General features: G+C 41.5%; 1 protein-coding gene across 10 annotated transcripts in view; it reads right to left on the bottom strand.

The window, feature by feature from the left end:
- Positions 1-17,033, bottom strand: part of fgfr3 (fibroblast growth factor receptor 3) — a 72,255-nt gene that overhangs the window by 9,707 nt on the left and 45,515 nt on the right. For 4 of the 10 annotated variants that reach the window (XM_079573645.1, XM_079573648.1, XM_079573653.1 and 1 more), the window contains exons 6-10: positions 11,809-11,932; positions 10,523-10,713; positions 5,068-5,212; positions 3,114-3,292; positions 390-535 (exon numbers count right to left, since the gene is read on the bottom strand). In XM_079573645.1, coding sequence (XP_079429771.1) covers positions 390-535; positions 3,114-3,292; positions 5,068-5,212; positions 10,523-10,713; positions 11,809-11,932 — 785 coding nt within the window. Of the gene's footprint in view, positions 1-389; positions 539-3,113; positions 3,293-5,067; positions 5,213-10,522; positions 10,714-11,808; positions 11,933-17,033 lie in introns of all 10 variants that reach the window. The other 6 variants (XM_079573647.1, XM_079573651.1, XM_079573652.1 and 3 more) reach the window with 4 other exon arrangements.

Below are 17,033 nucleotides of genomic sequence, written 5' to 3'. Positions count from 1 at the left end.
TCAAATGCATGTAGTTCACTTTTACTGGTAAATGGCTGCTGACTAAATCCGCCTAAAATATTTAATTATGTCTCAACTTACCTCAAAAGAGAGGTACACTTTTCCTTAAAACACTGTTTCAGCAGTAACATGATTCCCATTATCTTAAGCTCCGTGTGGTTTGTGCAAATGCTGACAATGCGCTTTGAGCTACCTGCACTGTTTCTCTTCATTTTTATTTTTAATTGTGACAGTTTACACTACAACTGCCAAATAAACTTAACTAAACTTTGCTTTGTTGGTTCCTAAACATCTGGATAATTAGAAGTATTGAAATGAATCATTAAAGAGTGACCAGATGACCATTAGCATAACCATTACTATAGCTAACTGTAGCTTATTTCACATACCTCGTTCGCGCAAACTCCCACTTTGGGTCCGAGGGCAGCTCCAGCTCGGACACATGCGCCAGCATGGGCCCGTCGCTGGAGGAAAGCCGCGCGATCCGCACCAGAGGAGTGTTGGAGTTCATGGAGGAGTTGGAATCCAAGGAGACCTGCTGGGAACAAAAACAGTCTGTTATAATCTCTGAGAGGGCTGCAGCACCGGGGACGGAGGCACAACACAGGGGGAAGACAGTCAACAGGAAGTTAATTACGGTAATTGATGAGATGATTATTTTGTTTGTTTATTTCTTACTCTTGCGCTCATGGTTTCCAATTGGGCCCTCCAAGGAAAACCGTTTCGGACACACCCACTTTATTTGTAAGTGATATACATGGAAATACATTTAAATATACCAAACATTCAACAATATAACATGCCAAAAATATCCACCGTGCACCGCCTGCCAGATTTGTCCCTTATAGCATGCGGCTGTCAAGGTGTGTGACTTTTACAAATAGCCGTACACGAATCTGGCGCTAACAAAGACAAATGTAGCAGGAAGCGCAGGCAGGTAACGGAATCTGAGGCGCAACAAATATCCATCAACAAACTACATTTCCAGCAACTGTCGCAGGAATCCACTATTGCATTTGTGATAGATGCGCACACAAAATATCGTAGCCTATTTTTTTCCCCCAGCAAAATGAGAAAACGCTATGAAGCTAAAGCTGGAAAGAAAAACTGCCCTGAATAATTTTGCAGGTATGAAAAGTAATATGGGGTAGTACATGCCAGGAGCTCAAGGGGCAGATTTGGAGTGAGCGGAGATTAGCTCAAGAAAACCAAGTGGAGATTACTGAAAAATGCAATAAAGCCCTTCTCTGGACTACCTTACATGAGCATGACGAGGTGCAAGGGTGAAATAGGACAGTGGTTTGAGGCGAACCAGTAGTTTTACGCGTGACGCTTACACAACTAATTTCTCGGTCTAGTTGGAGGCTTGGAAATGACGTTACGGCCATTTTTAGTCCTGTTTTCGACTGATTCACGATCATCGTCAAGTCATCAGTTTGCCACAGACATGTTCTGGGCTTAAGTTAACCTGTTGAGATGGCATTTGGGAGTTCAAAAGATTTAGAAGCATAAAAAGGTCGTAACTCAAGCACAGTCTGGTAGTTTATGCTCAGAAAATTACAAGATGAATCTGCAGTGAGGTATAGCAGCACAATAAATCATGAGAAGCTGCAGTCTTTGGTCTAAAAATGCATCGTTCGGGTATTTGAAGCCTTTCATTTTAGTCCCGAAAAGTCCTGGAATAAAAATAAAACAACACGCAACTACTAGCAACTGCAAACAGTGGGAGGCCTGCGCTGCAAAGCATAATGAACTGCTCGGCTTTTAACGCCTTCTTCTGAACAACTGACCACCAGATCGTCATGACGACAGTGCTAGCACAATGATACAACACTCTTGTCAAATACCATTGAGGAAGAACATGTCTTTTCAAATGTCCAAAAAGTACGTCAGAAATGCCATCAAAGAGTCCTGCCGGCGCTGCTTCTTGAGAGACACACGACGACTTTGGAAAGCGTTTCGTCATTTGTGCCTGCGTGAGAAAAACTGCGGCGCATTTTCTTGTATCATCTACCCGGTTGAGGTTCAAAGCGAGCTCTCACGCTGGTGGAGAAACTGCAGACAAATAAAAGTGTGAGGAGGCGACGCGGTGAGAACGCTGGAAGCCTCCTTCGCCCGGTGACACGTGCTGGCATTCATCCCGGGGCGCGTTCAGGGGGATCCGGGTTATTTATGCCCCCCTCCGAGTGTCAGAGCCGGGGCTGAGATTTCACTCTCTGCCCCTCTCCTGTTCGCAATTTGGTGGCTCTGATTTGGTATCACTCCAAGGCAGTTTTAGTCGCTTTCAGACACTGGTTTAGCAGCAGTTAACCTGGAGGGTTTGCAGCGGGATTTGGGATTGCTGTGCCCCCCCCCTTTGTGAGTGTGAGAGCTGAGATTTCACTCTCTCCTCTCAACTGTTGCAGGGAACGAGAGCAGCGACCTCCCCAGTCTGTATCATTGTCAGTCCAAGAATGCAAGAACAGGTTTGCATTAGATAGAGGTAAGTTAGCTTGCACTTTACGTTGGGCACCCGGCATCAAAGAGCTATGTCGTGAAAATGCCAATTCCTTGTTGAGATGCAAGTTTATTATTCATCACAATAAAGCGGCAAGTCAGACTTTAGTGTTAGAGTTTAAATCACTTTTCCACCATTTGTTATAGAGGATGGCAGGGGAATAATATGATGAACCATTTTTCCTACCATACTGCAAACAAATATCTTTAAGGCAAGCTACAGGAGCTTGCTAAATGTAATGTCTTTCATTAGACTTGTCACAATAATGACTTTATCGGCTTATCGTCCAATATATATGTCTGACAAGCAATGTATTTTTGGCCTTAATACTTATCGAAAGTACATTGAGTTGCATTTTTTTTTGTAACTCATTTTCTATTTTATTTTTGTAATACTTGAATAATTTTACCAAAGGAAATTGTGTTTGATTGTGTTTTTTCCTCCTACTCTCAACTCCTACTGAAGATGTTGATTCGCATTAAAACAACTGTGATTTCTATTTTATTGAGTTACTTTGCGTGGCTTAAAAGCGTCTTCTAGTAAGTAAGTAAGTGGATAGATGGATAGAGAAAGAGAGAGAATGGGTACGTTTTTTGCAAATCTTGTATCTACTTTCTGTTACCTGTCTCTTGAGGGGGAACTTGGATAGTTTTTGGACAGGAGGGGTGGGGAGGGTCTTCTGGTTGGTCATCCTCATTCTGCACAGGACAATGATGACGACGGTGAGGATGACGAGCACACAGCCCGTCACGTAGATCAGGATGTCCGCGTAGTCGTCCCTCTCCTCGCTCACTGCTTTGAAAATAATACACGAGTTGGACACAGAATTAGACGGTGGTTTTTGCTCCATGCATTTGCCATGAAACTACTGGACAAATGATACCGGCGCAGGTTACTTTTCACAATTCACCTCATGGTTGTCTTGTGTAAAATGGGCAGGATGAGCACAGTTTCTAATCCCCGAAAGGTAATTATCATCTTTACAATTTGAAAGGGAGAGTATATTCAGCAGGACAGCTACCATTTTAAAATTCCATTACAGAAATTAAATAAATTCATCATATATTTAGCCTAAAGTTTCTCTAATCAGGCTACTTTATTCAGTAACCTATTAATTATTATTAAGTAATCTAACGCATTACTTTTTCAAGACCAGTAATAAGATTAAAGTTGCTTTTCCAAGTTACTCTGAGTTACTATCTATACTTCTTTTTTCGTGGGTCTCATGGAATGACATAACGTGTGCGACAAGTAATTTTCAGCATGAAGACGACTCACGACATGAATGTAGGGTACAATAAAAGAGGAGAGAGATGGAAATACATCACTATTCTGAATCTATGACAGCATTGTTGATGTTGCCGTTAAAATGCACTGCCAGTAACGCGAGTATTTGCAAAACTGGTTGTCATTTGCATTTTGAGGGAGGGGTGTCGGCAGCTGATGAATGTAACTAATAAAGCAACTTGTAATCTAACTCAGTTACTTTTCCTGGCAACCCAACGCACAAGATAATGTGGGCTGTCTGATCTATAAAGGGTGTTTTCAAGTGTGAGAAAACTAAATTAAAAAAGTAAAATTTGACTTGAACATGTTACCTCAGACTAAAGAATATTCCTACATCTCCCAACCTTTATACATTTTGATGCAATTATCATTACACTTTCATTTATTTCTTTATTTTTTAAACTTACCCTGACTTAATTTTGTGACCTAGCCCACAAACTAGAAGACAAGTCGGTAGAAAACAAAGTCACTGATAAAACACGCATAATTAAATATCACATTAAGTAAATTTATTTTGAGGTGAATTATGAAGAAGCAACTGTAATTGTTTTACTCAGTACCAAATCTAAGCATATCCAAACCCGCTTCAGTCAAATCCGCCCAAGGTATTTCTAATCGAGAGTGAAGTAATCCTGGTGCGCTGGCTGAACACGCGGCAGGTATTTTCACCTGTGAGTGCACTCTCCTCAGGGAAGCCATTACGAGCTAAACAAGTCTTTGAAATTACCACGTAGCCTTGAGACAAGTGAACACACCGCCAGCCTGATCCAACAGACGCTCGAGCAATTACTACACACTTTACACTGTTCTCGTGAGCTGCAAAGAGGCCCATTATGCAGGTATGAAAATGGTACTGAGTAAAACAGCGCATTACTAAACCATAACAGTGGTAATCATTTCATTGTGGGTTTGTAACATCAACAACATTTGACTACGGTGGCTGAGAGAGCTCAATGCATGCAAGTAGGCAATTAGGCTTTGGCCAGTTGTCTCATAAGGACTCAGCACATTCTTCTTCTCAGCATATTTGACCACATAAAGAACTAACAAATTAAGAGGAATGCTTTGTAAATGTTTATGAATCTAGTATTTGCCATTTGCCAATTATTTACAAATGCTTAAGAGTGAATATTGAGTCTAAATAGTGACTTTTACATGGTGTGATTTGCATGCGTTGCTTCACACAAGTCATTTTGCCTCCTCAGTCACCGCAGTAATAACACAACACAACATCATTTCGACATTTGGAAGAAGTAGAGGAGAAAGTGGAGAAAGTGCTCTACCTGGCAGCACCGTGAGCCAAGCAGAGTGGTGAGCAAACCCAATAGAGTTCCCCGCCAGACAAGTGTACTCCCCCGCGTCCTCAAAAGTGACATTGGTCAAGAAGAGCACCTCTAGTTCCTTATCTGTAGTGTTAATGCCAGCCGTCTGTAGGAGAGAGGGGTGAGGAAGAGGAGAGGGGGAGAGGAAGAGGAAGGGAGAGACAGGCGGTGAGTTCCCAACACCATTTAAATCAATATCACAGAGAGGAGGAGGGGAGAATCTGAGTCATTGTCTTCTCCTGTGGACGATTGGAAACCACCAAGATGCACCTCCACCTTGAAAAAGATTTATCAGCTCTGTTTGAAACCACGTCGACAATGCTTAGAGTGAAATGTGTTATTTGTGTCCAGTGAAATACTAAACAACTTGGGCCTTGATAGTTGGTCCACATACCATTTGAAATTCAATCCTGAAATCCAGCATATTCATTCTAACGCCAACCCACACTCCGGTATACATCATTCAAAGTAATCCATGAAGATTCTTTCAGTTTTTAAAGAAGTCAAAGCACCTTCATCAAACTTGTACTGATCCCTGGTCAAACTATTATCCCTACCGAGTCTATCATTCATATTACTTTCAATATGACATGTTTCCCTTTACTGCAGCAGTAGTTTAGCACCCTCTGCTGGTGTTTAGTGTAACAACATTTTAAAAGAGTGGAGGTATTTTTCCTCAACACAAGCCCTGTTTTAAGTTATTCTACAAAAATATAAAGACTAAGTAGTTTAATAAGCCTGAATAAAGCGCATAATACCCTTACACTGGCTACCAAGGAAAACCAATACATGGACATACACTGCGCAGAGCTTGGGTGAGACGTTTGACCGAAGACTTTTTAACAAATATTAATTGGCAAAAGCAGTGTGTGGTGGTTCAAACCGAGCTGTTAAATTGTTTACCTGTCGGAAAAGCAAAGCCCTCCACCACAGCCTTGATCTGGGCTGGCAGCAGAAATCAAAGGTGATGAACGAGACCAAATATCCTTCTTCTACAGTGCGAGTGAATGAACACATCAAAAGACCATCTGAAATATTAACTCGGTTAACTTTCGGGGGCCATCTTTTAAAACACACGCGCAGATCAAAGGGGTTTCTTCAGGGAGAGCAATGATTGAAATAAATATTGGGGGGATCACGCTTTCTGAGGGATGGACTTAGCGAGACGTTTGGTTCGTTCACAGAGAGATTTCGCATATTTCATTTTGGTTTTAGCTAATTTTACAGAGCTGCTTGATTGATGATGAAGTAGTGAAAGTATCCCTAAAATAAAATGATAATTGGGAGCAAACAAATTCAACGTTACGGTAAAACAGCCTCTTCCCAATACATTTTCTATGTATTGAACAGCCTTATAGTCACAGTATTTGTGTGATCTATAAGAAGGAATTACATTAATGAAGATTCCTGCTAAATGTGAGCCATACATTGCCCATCTCGCATTAATTAATTTTGTATAGTAATCTTCACAGTAGTGGGATTTCTCATTGACCTTGTAATATACATTGAGTTATATCCAGCTCTGGTTCGGTGGGCGTTGGGTGGAGACCATTAGTTTCCCATGCCTCATTACAGACCTGTGAGTAACATAAGGACTTGTTAAAACAACTGTTCACCAAAAGTAATCCATACGACGGCGAGTTGTACAAATTAGAGGGTGGTTTCTTTGACCTGAGTCTAATCAAATCAGCCGTAGTGTGGTTTTATTGATTATTCGATACTGTGAGAAGTGGCCATCTGCCGGCAATGTCTTGTACACTTGGATTGACTTTGGCCTACATCTTGTTCAGCATAAGATGAAATAATATTTCTTAGAGATGCACCGATCCAGCTTTATTGCTACCGATATCGATACTGGGGTTTGAGAATCTGCCGATACCTGATATTTACCGATTCCAAGGTACATTCTTAAAAGTGGCTTTCTTGAGTGAAAAATGTAATTGACTTGTAAGATCAATAAAGTATTTTATTGTCATGTTATAGATCAATTATCAATTATATCTATTGATAAACTCTCAGATAAACATTTAACAAGGATGACTTTTCTACACTTAATGTTCTTGGGTAGCCTATATGACACGGTTTTAGGTTACATTAATATAAACAACTCATATTAAGTGATCTGATCATTACAAATATCTGAGATCAGTTATTTCTTAAACTAAAATACAAACACTTGGCTTCAGCAGTGGCCAGTTTTATTCAACTGGGCAACTTTAGGTATTTTCATCATAGTTTCTGACCCAGCCTTGATAGCTTTCTTAGCATTAGCATGCTCCCACTAGCTTTAGCATGCAATTGCTAACCGCAGAATTTTGCGCTTCAATCAAAAATACAATGATATACATCATGCCCATATTCACCTAGATTTAGGTGGTAAAAGTTGTGTTTTTAAGGCGTTCAGAGTCAAAACTAGTATCGGTTCAGTAGCGGATATTTGTTGTCGATGCCCTATATAGTATTTTTTCCAGTATCGGCTCCGATATCCGATACCAGAATCGGATCGGTGCATCTGTAATATTTATCAAACTGTGGGTATTTGTCTTTTCTTCAGGTTTAGGCCTATTTTAATCCACTTGCTGTTTTAGACCTGGCTATTTTTGTCTTTCCTGATGGTGAATGCAAAACAAGGGGTTTCATAACATGGTTCTCAGTTTCGATGTTGTTGGAATTGAGTTAATGACCTTTTTATGTATAGTATGCTATAGTATGCACAATGACATTTGCCACAGCCAAATGAAGACGCTGATCGGCTTATGAGCAAAGAAACACCTTATATGCCAGTAGCTGAACCCACAACCAAGCCAAGCCTTTGCAGAGGAGCACACCCAAGCAGAGGGCCCCAGATGGCCGCCACGGTCTGGCCCGTCGTTTTTTTCTTTACCTGGTTTGCGAATCTTAAGCCAGAAGGCCCTCTCTGACTTGCCTACAAAGTTGAAGGCGCGACACAAGTATTTCCCGGCATCTTTCTCAGTGACATTGAAGATTTTGAGCTTATCGTGGTTCACAGTGAGGTTACCCACAGTTTTCTGCGTGATGAAGAAAGGAACACAATGTAAAAACAAAAGACCATATAATAAACGTTCAGCTTCTCCTGTAAGCAAAAACAATGATTATGATTGTTAGTCTAACTCACACACCCACATTTTCACAGGGTAAATGTAACACTGTCACACAATGAGGGATCAAACTGACACAACAATAACAGCGAGACTTTGGAAGATTAAAGGCATTGCATTGTGTCAAAAAATATGGAGGATTTCCAGATAAAGAATAAAGAGTAGAATGCTTCAGAGTTTAATGAAGATCCAGGGCTCTCATCCAGGCACCTCCTTCACTCCTCAACATCAGCCCGACTTCAAACGACCAAAATCGGGCCAAAAAAACCTCCCTCTCCTCCTCCTCCCCCCCTCTCGTCTCCCTCTGTCTGTGTTTAACTGCCTTTACCACACATGAGATGTCACCCAGCGTCAGACGGAGGCGTGTGGGGCAGATCTGGTAAATACTGTTTCAATTATGTGGTGGGAGTGCATGGAGCCGCGGTCGGCCTCCTCCAGTCTCTCTCTCTCCCTCTCTTTGCGTCTTTTACAGCGTCACACGCCCGCTTTATGTAAATGTGCTGTCATTCTGGGGTTGGAAAACACTGCTTAAACACACTTTCCTCCAAGACATTCAAAGAGCCGGCACCGTGTTGCTTTTAACCATCTATAATATCAAACAAATCATGTAACGCTGGGCTTCATAAGCTACAATTGGGGCGTTAGTTAAGAATAAGTTTGGACCACAACTAACTTTCAAATTAAACAAGCTCTTTTTTTCCTGCTTGAAAACAGCAACAATTAAGGTACAAATTGAGTTTTAGTCAGGCCTCACTTATCTTTAATGAAACCTTTAACTGTACATGAAAGAGTTACAGCTGGCAGTAAAATTAGCGCCTGATATCGTTTTTGTCTGGATGCCATTAGCCTACTCTATTCAGTTGTGGCTTCTCTGGTATTCTTTGGCCCTTTCTAATTATTATTGATATGTTCCCAATTACATCCATGCAGTCTGCTCTCTCTCCTCTGTCTCTTGTACCCAGCGGCCTGTCACACTTCTCCCTCACTGCTGCTGACTCTGCCCTTACGCTGCTCCCAAACTCATTTTTTCCGTGACTTTTTTTCTTTTTTTTTTTTCCTTCTTTCAAATCCTCCGCCTTCGTCTCGTCTTTTCTGAAAACGCAGCAACATCTAACAGCGACGTCGCCACCGCAGCACTTAACTTAGTCCAAACCAGATGTTGTATAGTCCTCTCTGCCTCTGAAAATCATAAGGCTTGAAGTTGGGAGTTCTCTCTTTAGACCCGAAAATAAAAGCAAAGCTGGGTGGGGAGGGTTTGCTGCCATATTGGGAAGGGCACTTAGGCGCGCAGCGGTCGGCCTCCTGATGCTAATGTTGTCAAAGCATCGTCACTCAAGGGACAAACAAAACAAAAACATGATTTCGAAAGCGGCAATTTATACTAAGTGACTTGCACATAATGAATAAAATCCAGACGAATGAGCAGCACAGGTGGGACATGCTATTCTGTAGCTATTGCTAATCGTGGCTTATGATACAAATGGCTAATGTTGAAGAGCAAGTTGTTTGTGTCATCGCTCCTGGATTTATCCACTAACCTCTTAACCCCCACCTGAACCGAGCATACAGTATTTCTCCAGTGTGGCTTCACCCAGATCTAAAAGCTTCTTGAAAAAAGTGAAAAAAGCAACAAAAGAGCGACAACAACGTGCCGTAAAAGCACAATAAAAAAGCGACAAAAACACGACTAAAAAGTGATGAAAGAGCCACAATAATTGCAACAAAAAACATAAAAAAAATTACGAAAACGCAACAAAAATACCAAGACAAAAATGTGACAGAAAAACGACAAAAAAATGACAAAAAAGAGGCGAAAACACAACAAAAAATATTTAAAAAATGACGAAAACACAACAATAAAGAGACAAAAAAACGCTACAAAAAAGATCAGTATTGAAGGTCTTAGCTTTCAAATTAGGCGTGACACTGGTCTGTCGGTTGCATGCTCCTGTCCAGAAGCTTTTAGATTTGGGCAAAGCTGAACTGGAGAAAATGTGCTCGGTTAAGGTGAGGGGGAAGAGGTTAATAAAGGTTTTCAAAGTAATCATCAATCACCCTGGCAACAACCAGGTCAAAAACCTGGTCTAGATGAGTGCTTTGAAAACCTTTGCTGTGATTAGTGAGCTGTAAAAAAAACAAACACATTGCTCCCTGAACTGTCTTTACCCAGATCGACTTTGTTTGTTTGGGAAATGATTGTTTAGCCCATTGCTGCACTGGACAGGTGGACATGATGATGAAAGATACAGATTGAACAGCACTCAGCAACAGCAGAGGCCTCGCTCTCGGACTCTTACTTTGAGGATGTTGACGTAGGGCGCCCCATCGGGAGCGTAGCGGCTGCCGTTGACCTCGATGTGTTTGAGCCACTGGATGTGCGGCTGGGCGTCGCTGTAGACCTTACAGTGAAACTCCACGTCGCTGCCCAACACCACCGTCTGGTTCGCCGGGAGCCCTGCCTGGAGGATGGGCCTGTGGGGAGAGCGCTCTGGGAGAGGGAAGAACACAGAAGCCAAAATGAATGCAAACCGGCATAAAAATGATCACAATCTTTTATGTCAAAGGGTAAACAACTCTGAAATGTGCTGTTAAAGCGTAAGGCCATGATCCTTTGCTCGGTTTCCAGCCATCAACAGCCCCACCCACCAAGAAACCCGCATAGTTTTGGCTGAAAAATTCCCATACGGTTTCCCTTTGACTTTTGGAAAACAAACAAATAAATAACATGGTGGAAGCAAATCAACTAAGTGACTCATGACCTTAAAACTCCAAATAATCGTAAATCAAAATGCTGTATTTTCTAGTATTTGGTGGGTATTTTCCTTTGTATTGAAATAATCAGTATAATACTAAATTATATAGTTAGAGAATAATAATTTCTGTAATACTGTGAACAAGAGGTTGACCAATATTGTTTTCTTTAAGGCAGATACCGATTTTTAAAAATGGCCATTTGCTCTGACGATATTTTTGGCCGATTCGTCTGGTCTATACTCCTATAAAAATCGAAATACTTGGCCACTCCAGCTGTGGCCGACTTTATTTTATTACTTTAGGTGAAGCATTTCTGTCCCAGCTTTGATTAGTTTCCGTTAGCATTAGCATACTGCCGTTAGCATTAGCATGCTGTTGCTAGTCGTGGCATTTTGCCCGGTACAATTACTGATGTCAAAACTAACTCAGCGATTGAGAAATTCCACAGTTATCATGGAGATCCGCCATTTTTGCAGCTGCATACATTTCCATTGACTAACATTAGCTAAAAACAGTATAAAAGTGGAGAAAATAGCCGTGGACTGCTGAGTCCCTGCTGATCCATACATCTAACACACTGTGGTGTCCAAGTGTTTTAATGCTGCTAATCCCACAATGCTTAGCGATATGACATCACATTCCTGAACTCTATATTCATCGCGATGTTTCTCTGTTCCCTGACTTCGCTCTTTCCAATGCAAAAAAACGTCTCTATCATCTATCATCGGCCCGATATGACCTCTACTGTGAACCTCTCACAATGACTTTATGCTATCACAAGCTCATAATGGTCTGTAAAAGTGCGTTGTTCCAGTATAGCTGATCTTACCGAGCACGTCGAGCTGGTAGGTGTGTGTGATAGTGCCGTATTTGTTTTGAACCACACATGTGTAGTTCCCTCGGTCTGAAGGAACCGCGCTCTCCATCACCAGACTCCACTGTTGATGCCTCAGCTGCAACAAACAAAACGGGCACATGATTAGGGGATTAGGGATTCTTGTAGCAAATAACATGGTGGAAAAGCAAATTAGGTGTATTCTAATTGCCTGCAGAAAAAAAAAACAAGGAAAGTTTGTGTGTACTAATTGGAGCTTTAGTTTGAATTTCATGTGATTTTTTTGTTGTTGTAATTTTTGGTCATTTTATTGACAAATGCACCTTTTTTTGTCCTTATAGCCTTTATGTCACATAGCACTACAGTTCAGAACCAACATCAAACAGCCAAACTGTCGAAATCTCACATTGCCTTTCATTTTTATCCCGATGTTCCACCGTAAATTCCCCCTCAATCCAAAGCCGTCATTATAAAACATTTTTAGTGAAACGGTTTAGTCTAGCGCTCCTCCAGTCCGCTCGTATTTTTTTGTACCTCTGAAATTACATATTTAAAACTGCCACACACACGCTGTATAATCTGGGGGCCACGCTGACGTCTGAAAACTATTAAAAACACATCAGTGACGCTCAGGTCTCCAGACGCCGTGAAACGTGTTCAAATAAAGAGAGATTTGATTTGAATAATGTTTTTTTCATTAGGGTCATTAGTGAATGGTGTAACCGCAACACAGCAGGTGAAGAAGAAGACGTCGCTTTGATACATGAGCCGCTGCGCAATTAGTGCCTGCATGGTAATAGTTAGATTTGTTTCACGTGTAAACATGTCGTAAAGTCGGTCAGATTTGTCCAATTTAATATATTTCGCTGTTTTATTTCTTATTTCATGTTTAGTCATTACTGGTGCAACACTTGATTAACATTGAAAGCTCCACAATTTAAAGCCAGATCCAGTACATAGTGGATACAAATAGTTTTTCAATAAATTAACCTCTTTCCCCTATTGTGCATTACAGTGTTATTTGAAAGCTAAGACCTATAAAACTAATCTAAGCTTCTTCCTCGTTATGACCGTTTCAGTTTTCATCACCTTTTTGTAGCTTTTTTTTTTACATGTTTTGGTCACATTTTTGTGGCTTGATCGTTTACATTACACAAAAAAAACCTACGGTCAAAACGCTACAAAAAAGCGGTGAAAACATGACAAAAACGTGACCAAAAAGCGGCAAAAAATGCAACAACAAAGCAATGACAACATGATAAAGATGCAACAAAAACAACTAAAACACAACAACAAAAACAAGGAAGAAGCTTAGATGAGTTTGGTAGGTCTTAGCTTTCAAATGAGGCATTACAAGCTCCAGCTGAGAAGCTTTTAAAGAAAATGTGCTCGGTTAAGGTGGGAGTTAAAGAGATAGTCTGGAAGTCTAAATGTATTACAATTTTTTTAAATAAAATATGGAAAATCCACCACCTGGTCTTGGATTTTGATGCAAAGTAAGTCATAATATATATATTATTTTTTGTAAGGTCCCTCCTTCCCGGATCTCAGCAACTAATCAGAGTCTAGTATCCTCCCGTGTTGACCAATGAGACGAGCTTTTCCTGTGAACCAGCCTGTCAGGTCCAATCAGGAGACCAGGGGGAGGAGCTTGATTGTTTACTTTTGAAAATTCTGTTCCTGCTCTCCTCACCCTGCAAACTTACAGACTATCGCTTTAAGGGGCTAAATAATTGACCTTCAAAATTAATCAAAAAGAAAAGGTATTGTACCTAGTATTCATGGCTCGGTGCTACATTACAATGCTTTTGCTGTGTTCACCCGCGTAAAATACTTAAATTGTCCCGTGCACGTCAATGGAGAAAGACTGAAAAGCAGCTTAGAGCGTTACTGAACAAAGCCAAGTACAGAAGCCGCCACTTTGAGCGCACACAGCCCCGGTTTGTGACTCTGGCTTCAGTCTGACAGCCCTGAACTCCCGAGGCCCAGGTCAGAGCCGCCGCAGAACTGACGTCAACAACAAGAGCCTTTTCACTGCGCTCACCTGCCACGGAAAAATGTGCAGCCAGCGCCCGGTGTTTGCACAACCCTTTCACCTCACGCACTCGGGACGTCCAGACAGAAGCCTATATAGGGCCAATGTGTCTGCGTATGAATGGACCCTCCATCGAGCGCACACAGTATAGTTATAGGGAAACGGATGTGAAATTATTCAATTGATGAATATTGAATCGAGAAAAGTTTGGGCTAAATTCGCAACCATGTCTGCACCAAATCAGCGTTTTGCTTGTTTATAGTTTTGGCAAAGGTTTTACATTTGGCGCAACAACAATAGAACAATAGAACAAGAAATGACCAATGTGAACAAGATCACCAAACTACTACTCCAGGTATGTTTTTGATGATGAGATGTTAACCTCGCCTGAACCGAGCATATTTTCTAGAGTTTGGCATTTCGCAAATGTTAAAGCAGAACTATGTAACTCATGCCCCGAGAGGCCATATGGCCACTGCAGGTGTCATAGCATGTTGCTGTTTTTTACTCATAAATTGTCCGTGAGAGTAAATACTACGCTGACAGAAAAGACAAAGGGAGAGAGTGATATTGTCCATCCAATTACACAATAGAGATAAAAAATTTAACTCAAACTTGGCTGTAAATACTGTTTAAGTGGCGCTAGCCCACAGTTAGCTTTCCCGTTAGCCTGTTAGCTTCTTCATTGGTGCTGCGGGTCGGAGCAGGGGAAGCTGCAAGTGTGATTTTCTGGCCAGAGACACCAGGAGGAGATGAAATCTCAAACTACATTACACTGTTGCTCTCCTGTCGAGAAGCTTTTAGATTTGGGTAAAGCTGAACTGGAGGAAATGCGAATATGTAAAATTTGTCGCTATATGTTGATCTTTCGAGTCACTTGTAGGTGTAAGTAGTAGAAGTAGTAGTAGTAGTAGTAGTAGTAGTAGTAGTAGTAGTAGTAGTAGTAGTAGTAGTAGTAGTCATTCATCCCTCCTCTGCTGTACTCTCGGCTGGAGGTGAACGTGGAAAAACCTCCCAGTGTAAATATTATGGCTGTGTGCGCCTATTGCTTTGTGCAGTCGCGTAGTAACCCCCACCGCACCGCACCGGCCCCGCCCCCTCCCCGGCTACACCCCTGTCCCGTCTCCACCTCTGTCCCATCCCATACCAGCCCACACGGTTCCGAGTGAATGGCCGCTCTCATCAGGACATGAGTGAGTGACGTCCCGGGCCACGTGGAGCAGAGTGAGGGGAGGGGGGGTGGAGAGACGGTTGTAAAACACGAGCTGCATGAGGACAGACCACCAAGAGGCTCAACTTATAGTTATGGGCTATTTAAAATCCGAAAAAGCCCCACGATTTAAGCCATAAATGATTATAACTCTCACAGAAAAGCCATTGAAGACACACGGGCTGCTATGTTTAGATCATTTTAATGCCTTCAAATTACGGCGATGGATCAAAAGTGTTTGCAAAATCATTACAGGGTCAGGACTATTATTTTTCTACTGCACTCTTGCATCTGCCCACAATATAAACATTATATATATACCTATGCACTTTAAAAAAAGAGCTGGCAATAGATGACGCTTGACATTTTTGCTTGACCTTGCATTCAGAAGCAGGTTTGAGAGGATCATAATCGCACTTTCTCGAGTACCTTCAAACATTCCTGTAGATTTGCAGCAAGATCACAGTGTACAGAAGCCGCTTTTCTTGGACAAACTTCTACAAGTCTACAAAAAAGTCATAGTCAGACATGAGACTCCATTACACGCTATAAATCAAATCAATGAACTTTTTTCCCGACCCGTCCGCTTGCCTTTCTCAGTAGATTTAATTGTTTTCGCCGCAGACGCCACTTGCCTTCACTGCCTCTGACCCCGACTAAACTTGGGGCATTAGTCGCCGGACGTGATAATCCCATTCATTCCAATCATGCCAGATTCCAAACAGAATTAAATTATTAAGGAGCTTACGTCCCGAGTCATGCAGGCTTTGGAGGTTTTAGGACTTTGATTGTGGCTTTGTGAAGGGACAGCGGGCCTGGGTCTGGACGGGACACAAACTCACGGCTATGATAATGATGCTAATGAGGGATTTAGTACATTAGTAATTATTATACTGTATGGATCTAGATTAGTTCAAATGGGGGCTGACAATCAAATGTGAAAGTACAATCTATTGGAAAAGACTTGCAGAATATGAAAACATTTGAAGACTGTTGGATTAGGTTTGCTGCTGGCCCGAGAGAGGGCACGGTAGCAACAAGATTTGCACGCTGTAAAACGGACTGTAAACTTTCTCCTTTGATAATATTGCCGTGTTTGCATAAAGCGCCAAGGGGGAGGGGGGGAAAGAAAGGTCTGAAATGAAAAGTGCAAGTCCAAAAATAATCTTTGCAGAAAAGTGGCATTCCTTAGCGGCCTTCAGAGCCCCATAATCCAGGCTGTGTTAAAATGTGAAGTGGAAAAACAGGGATTTAAAGTGCTTAAAGTCTTAAAAAGTGTCAGTGTGGAGCCAGTTTAAAAGCTTTGGCAACCTGTCAAAACACAGATTGAAAAATCACAGCGACCCGCTCGGATCGAGACACAAGCAGCACAATGTCTGCTTTTGTTTGGGACCGTTTAGCTCCAGCACAATAGCACAACAGCTTTGGCTTTGGCTGACAGGGGGTTAGGGGCGTGTCTCAATAGGGCATGGATGCGAAGTGAAAGTACCTCAATGTGACTCACTTACGAGAAGTGAAAGAGTTGCACATGTTTTACCTATTACTGATTTCCACTAACTTCAACTACAAAAATCATTACTCGCTTTCGATTAACAGTAGAATTACGACTCTATTTGCATTCTGAGATACTTAGACTCAAGTTTTGATCCCTCATAGAACAAAATGGAAATGTTTTTACTCATAAACCCCCCCAAAATGCACCATAACTTTGATATAGTGTGAATAGAATGGGCCCGGGAACAATAAATAATAAGTGAACAAAAATGTCAGATAGAACATTGTAATTATTAGGGGTCGACGTGTTTCTGTTGTGTCTTATCATATCCATATTATCATCTTGATTCTTTATGCTTTGCTAAATGTATTTATTAACCTTTTTCCAGTTCAGCTTTACACAAATCTTCTTGACTGGAGAGATTACAGCCTATAGGTCAGGGTACCATCTCATCTCAGACCTATAAGCTCTTTCCTCGA

This window comes from Gobius niger (genome assembly GCF_951799975.1).
Source record: "Gobius niger genome assembly, chromosome: 16".
In the NCBI taxonomy this organism is placed as follows: Eukaryota; Metazoa; Chordata; class Actinopteri; order Gobiiformes; family Gobiidae; genus Gobius; species Gobius niger.
Note: the sequence above shows the minus strand (reverse complement) of the source record. Positions and strands in the feature narration are given on the sequence as shown.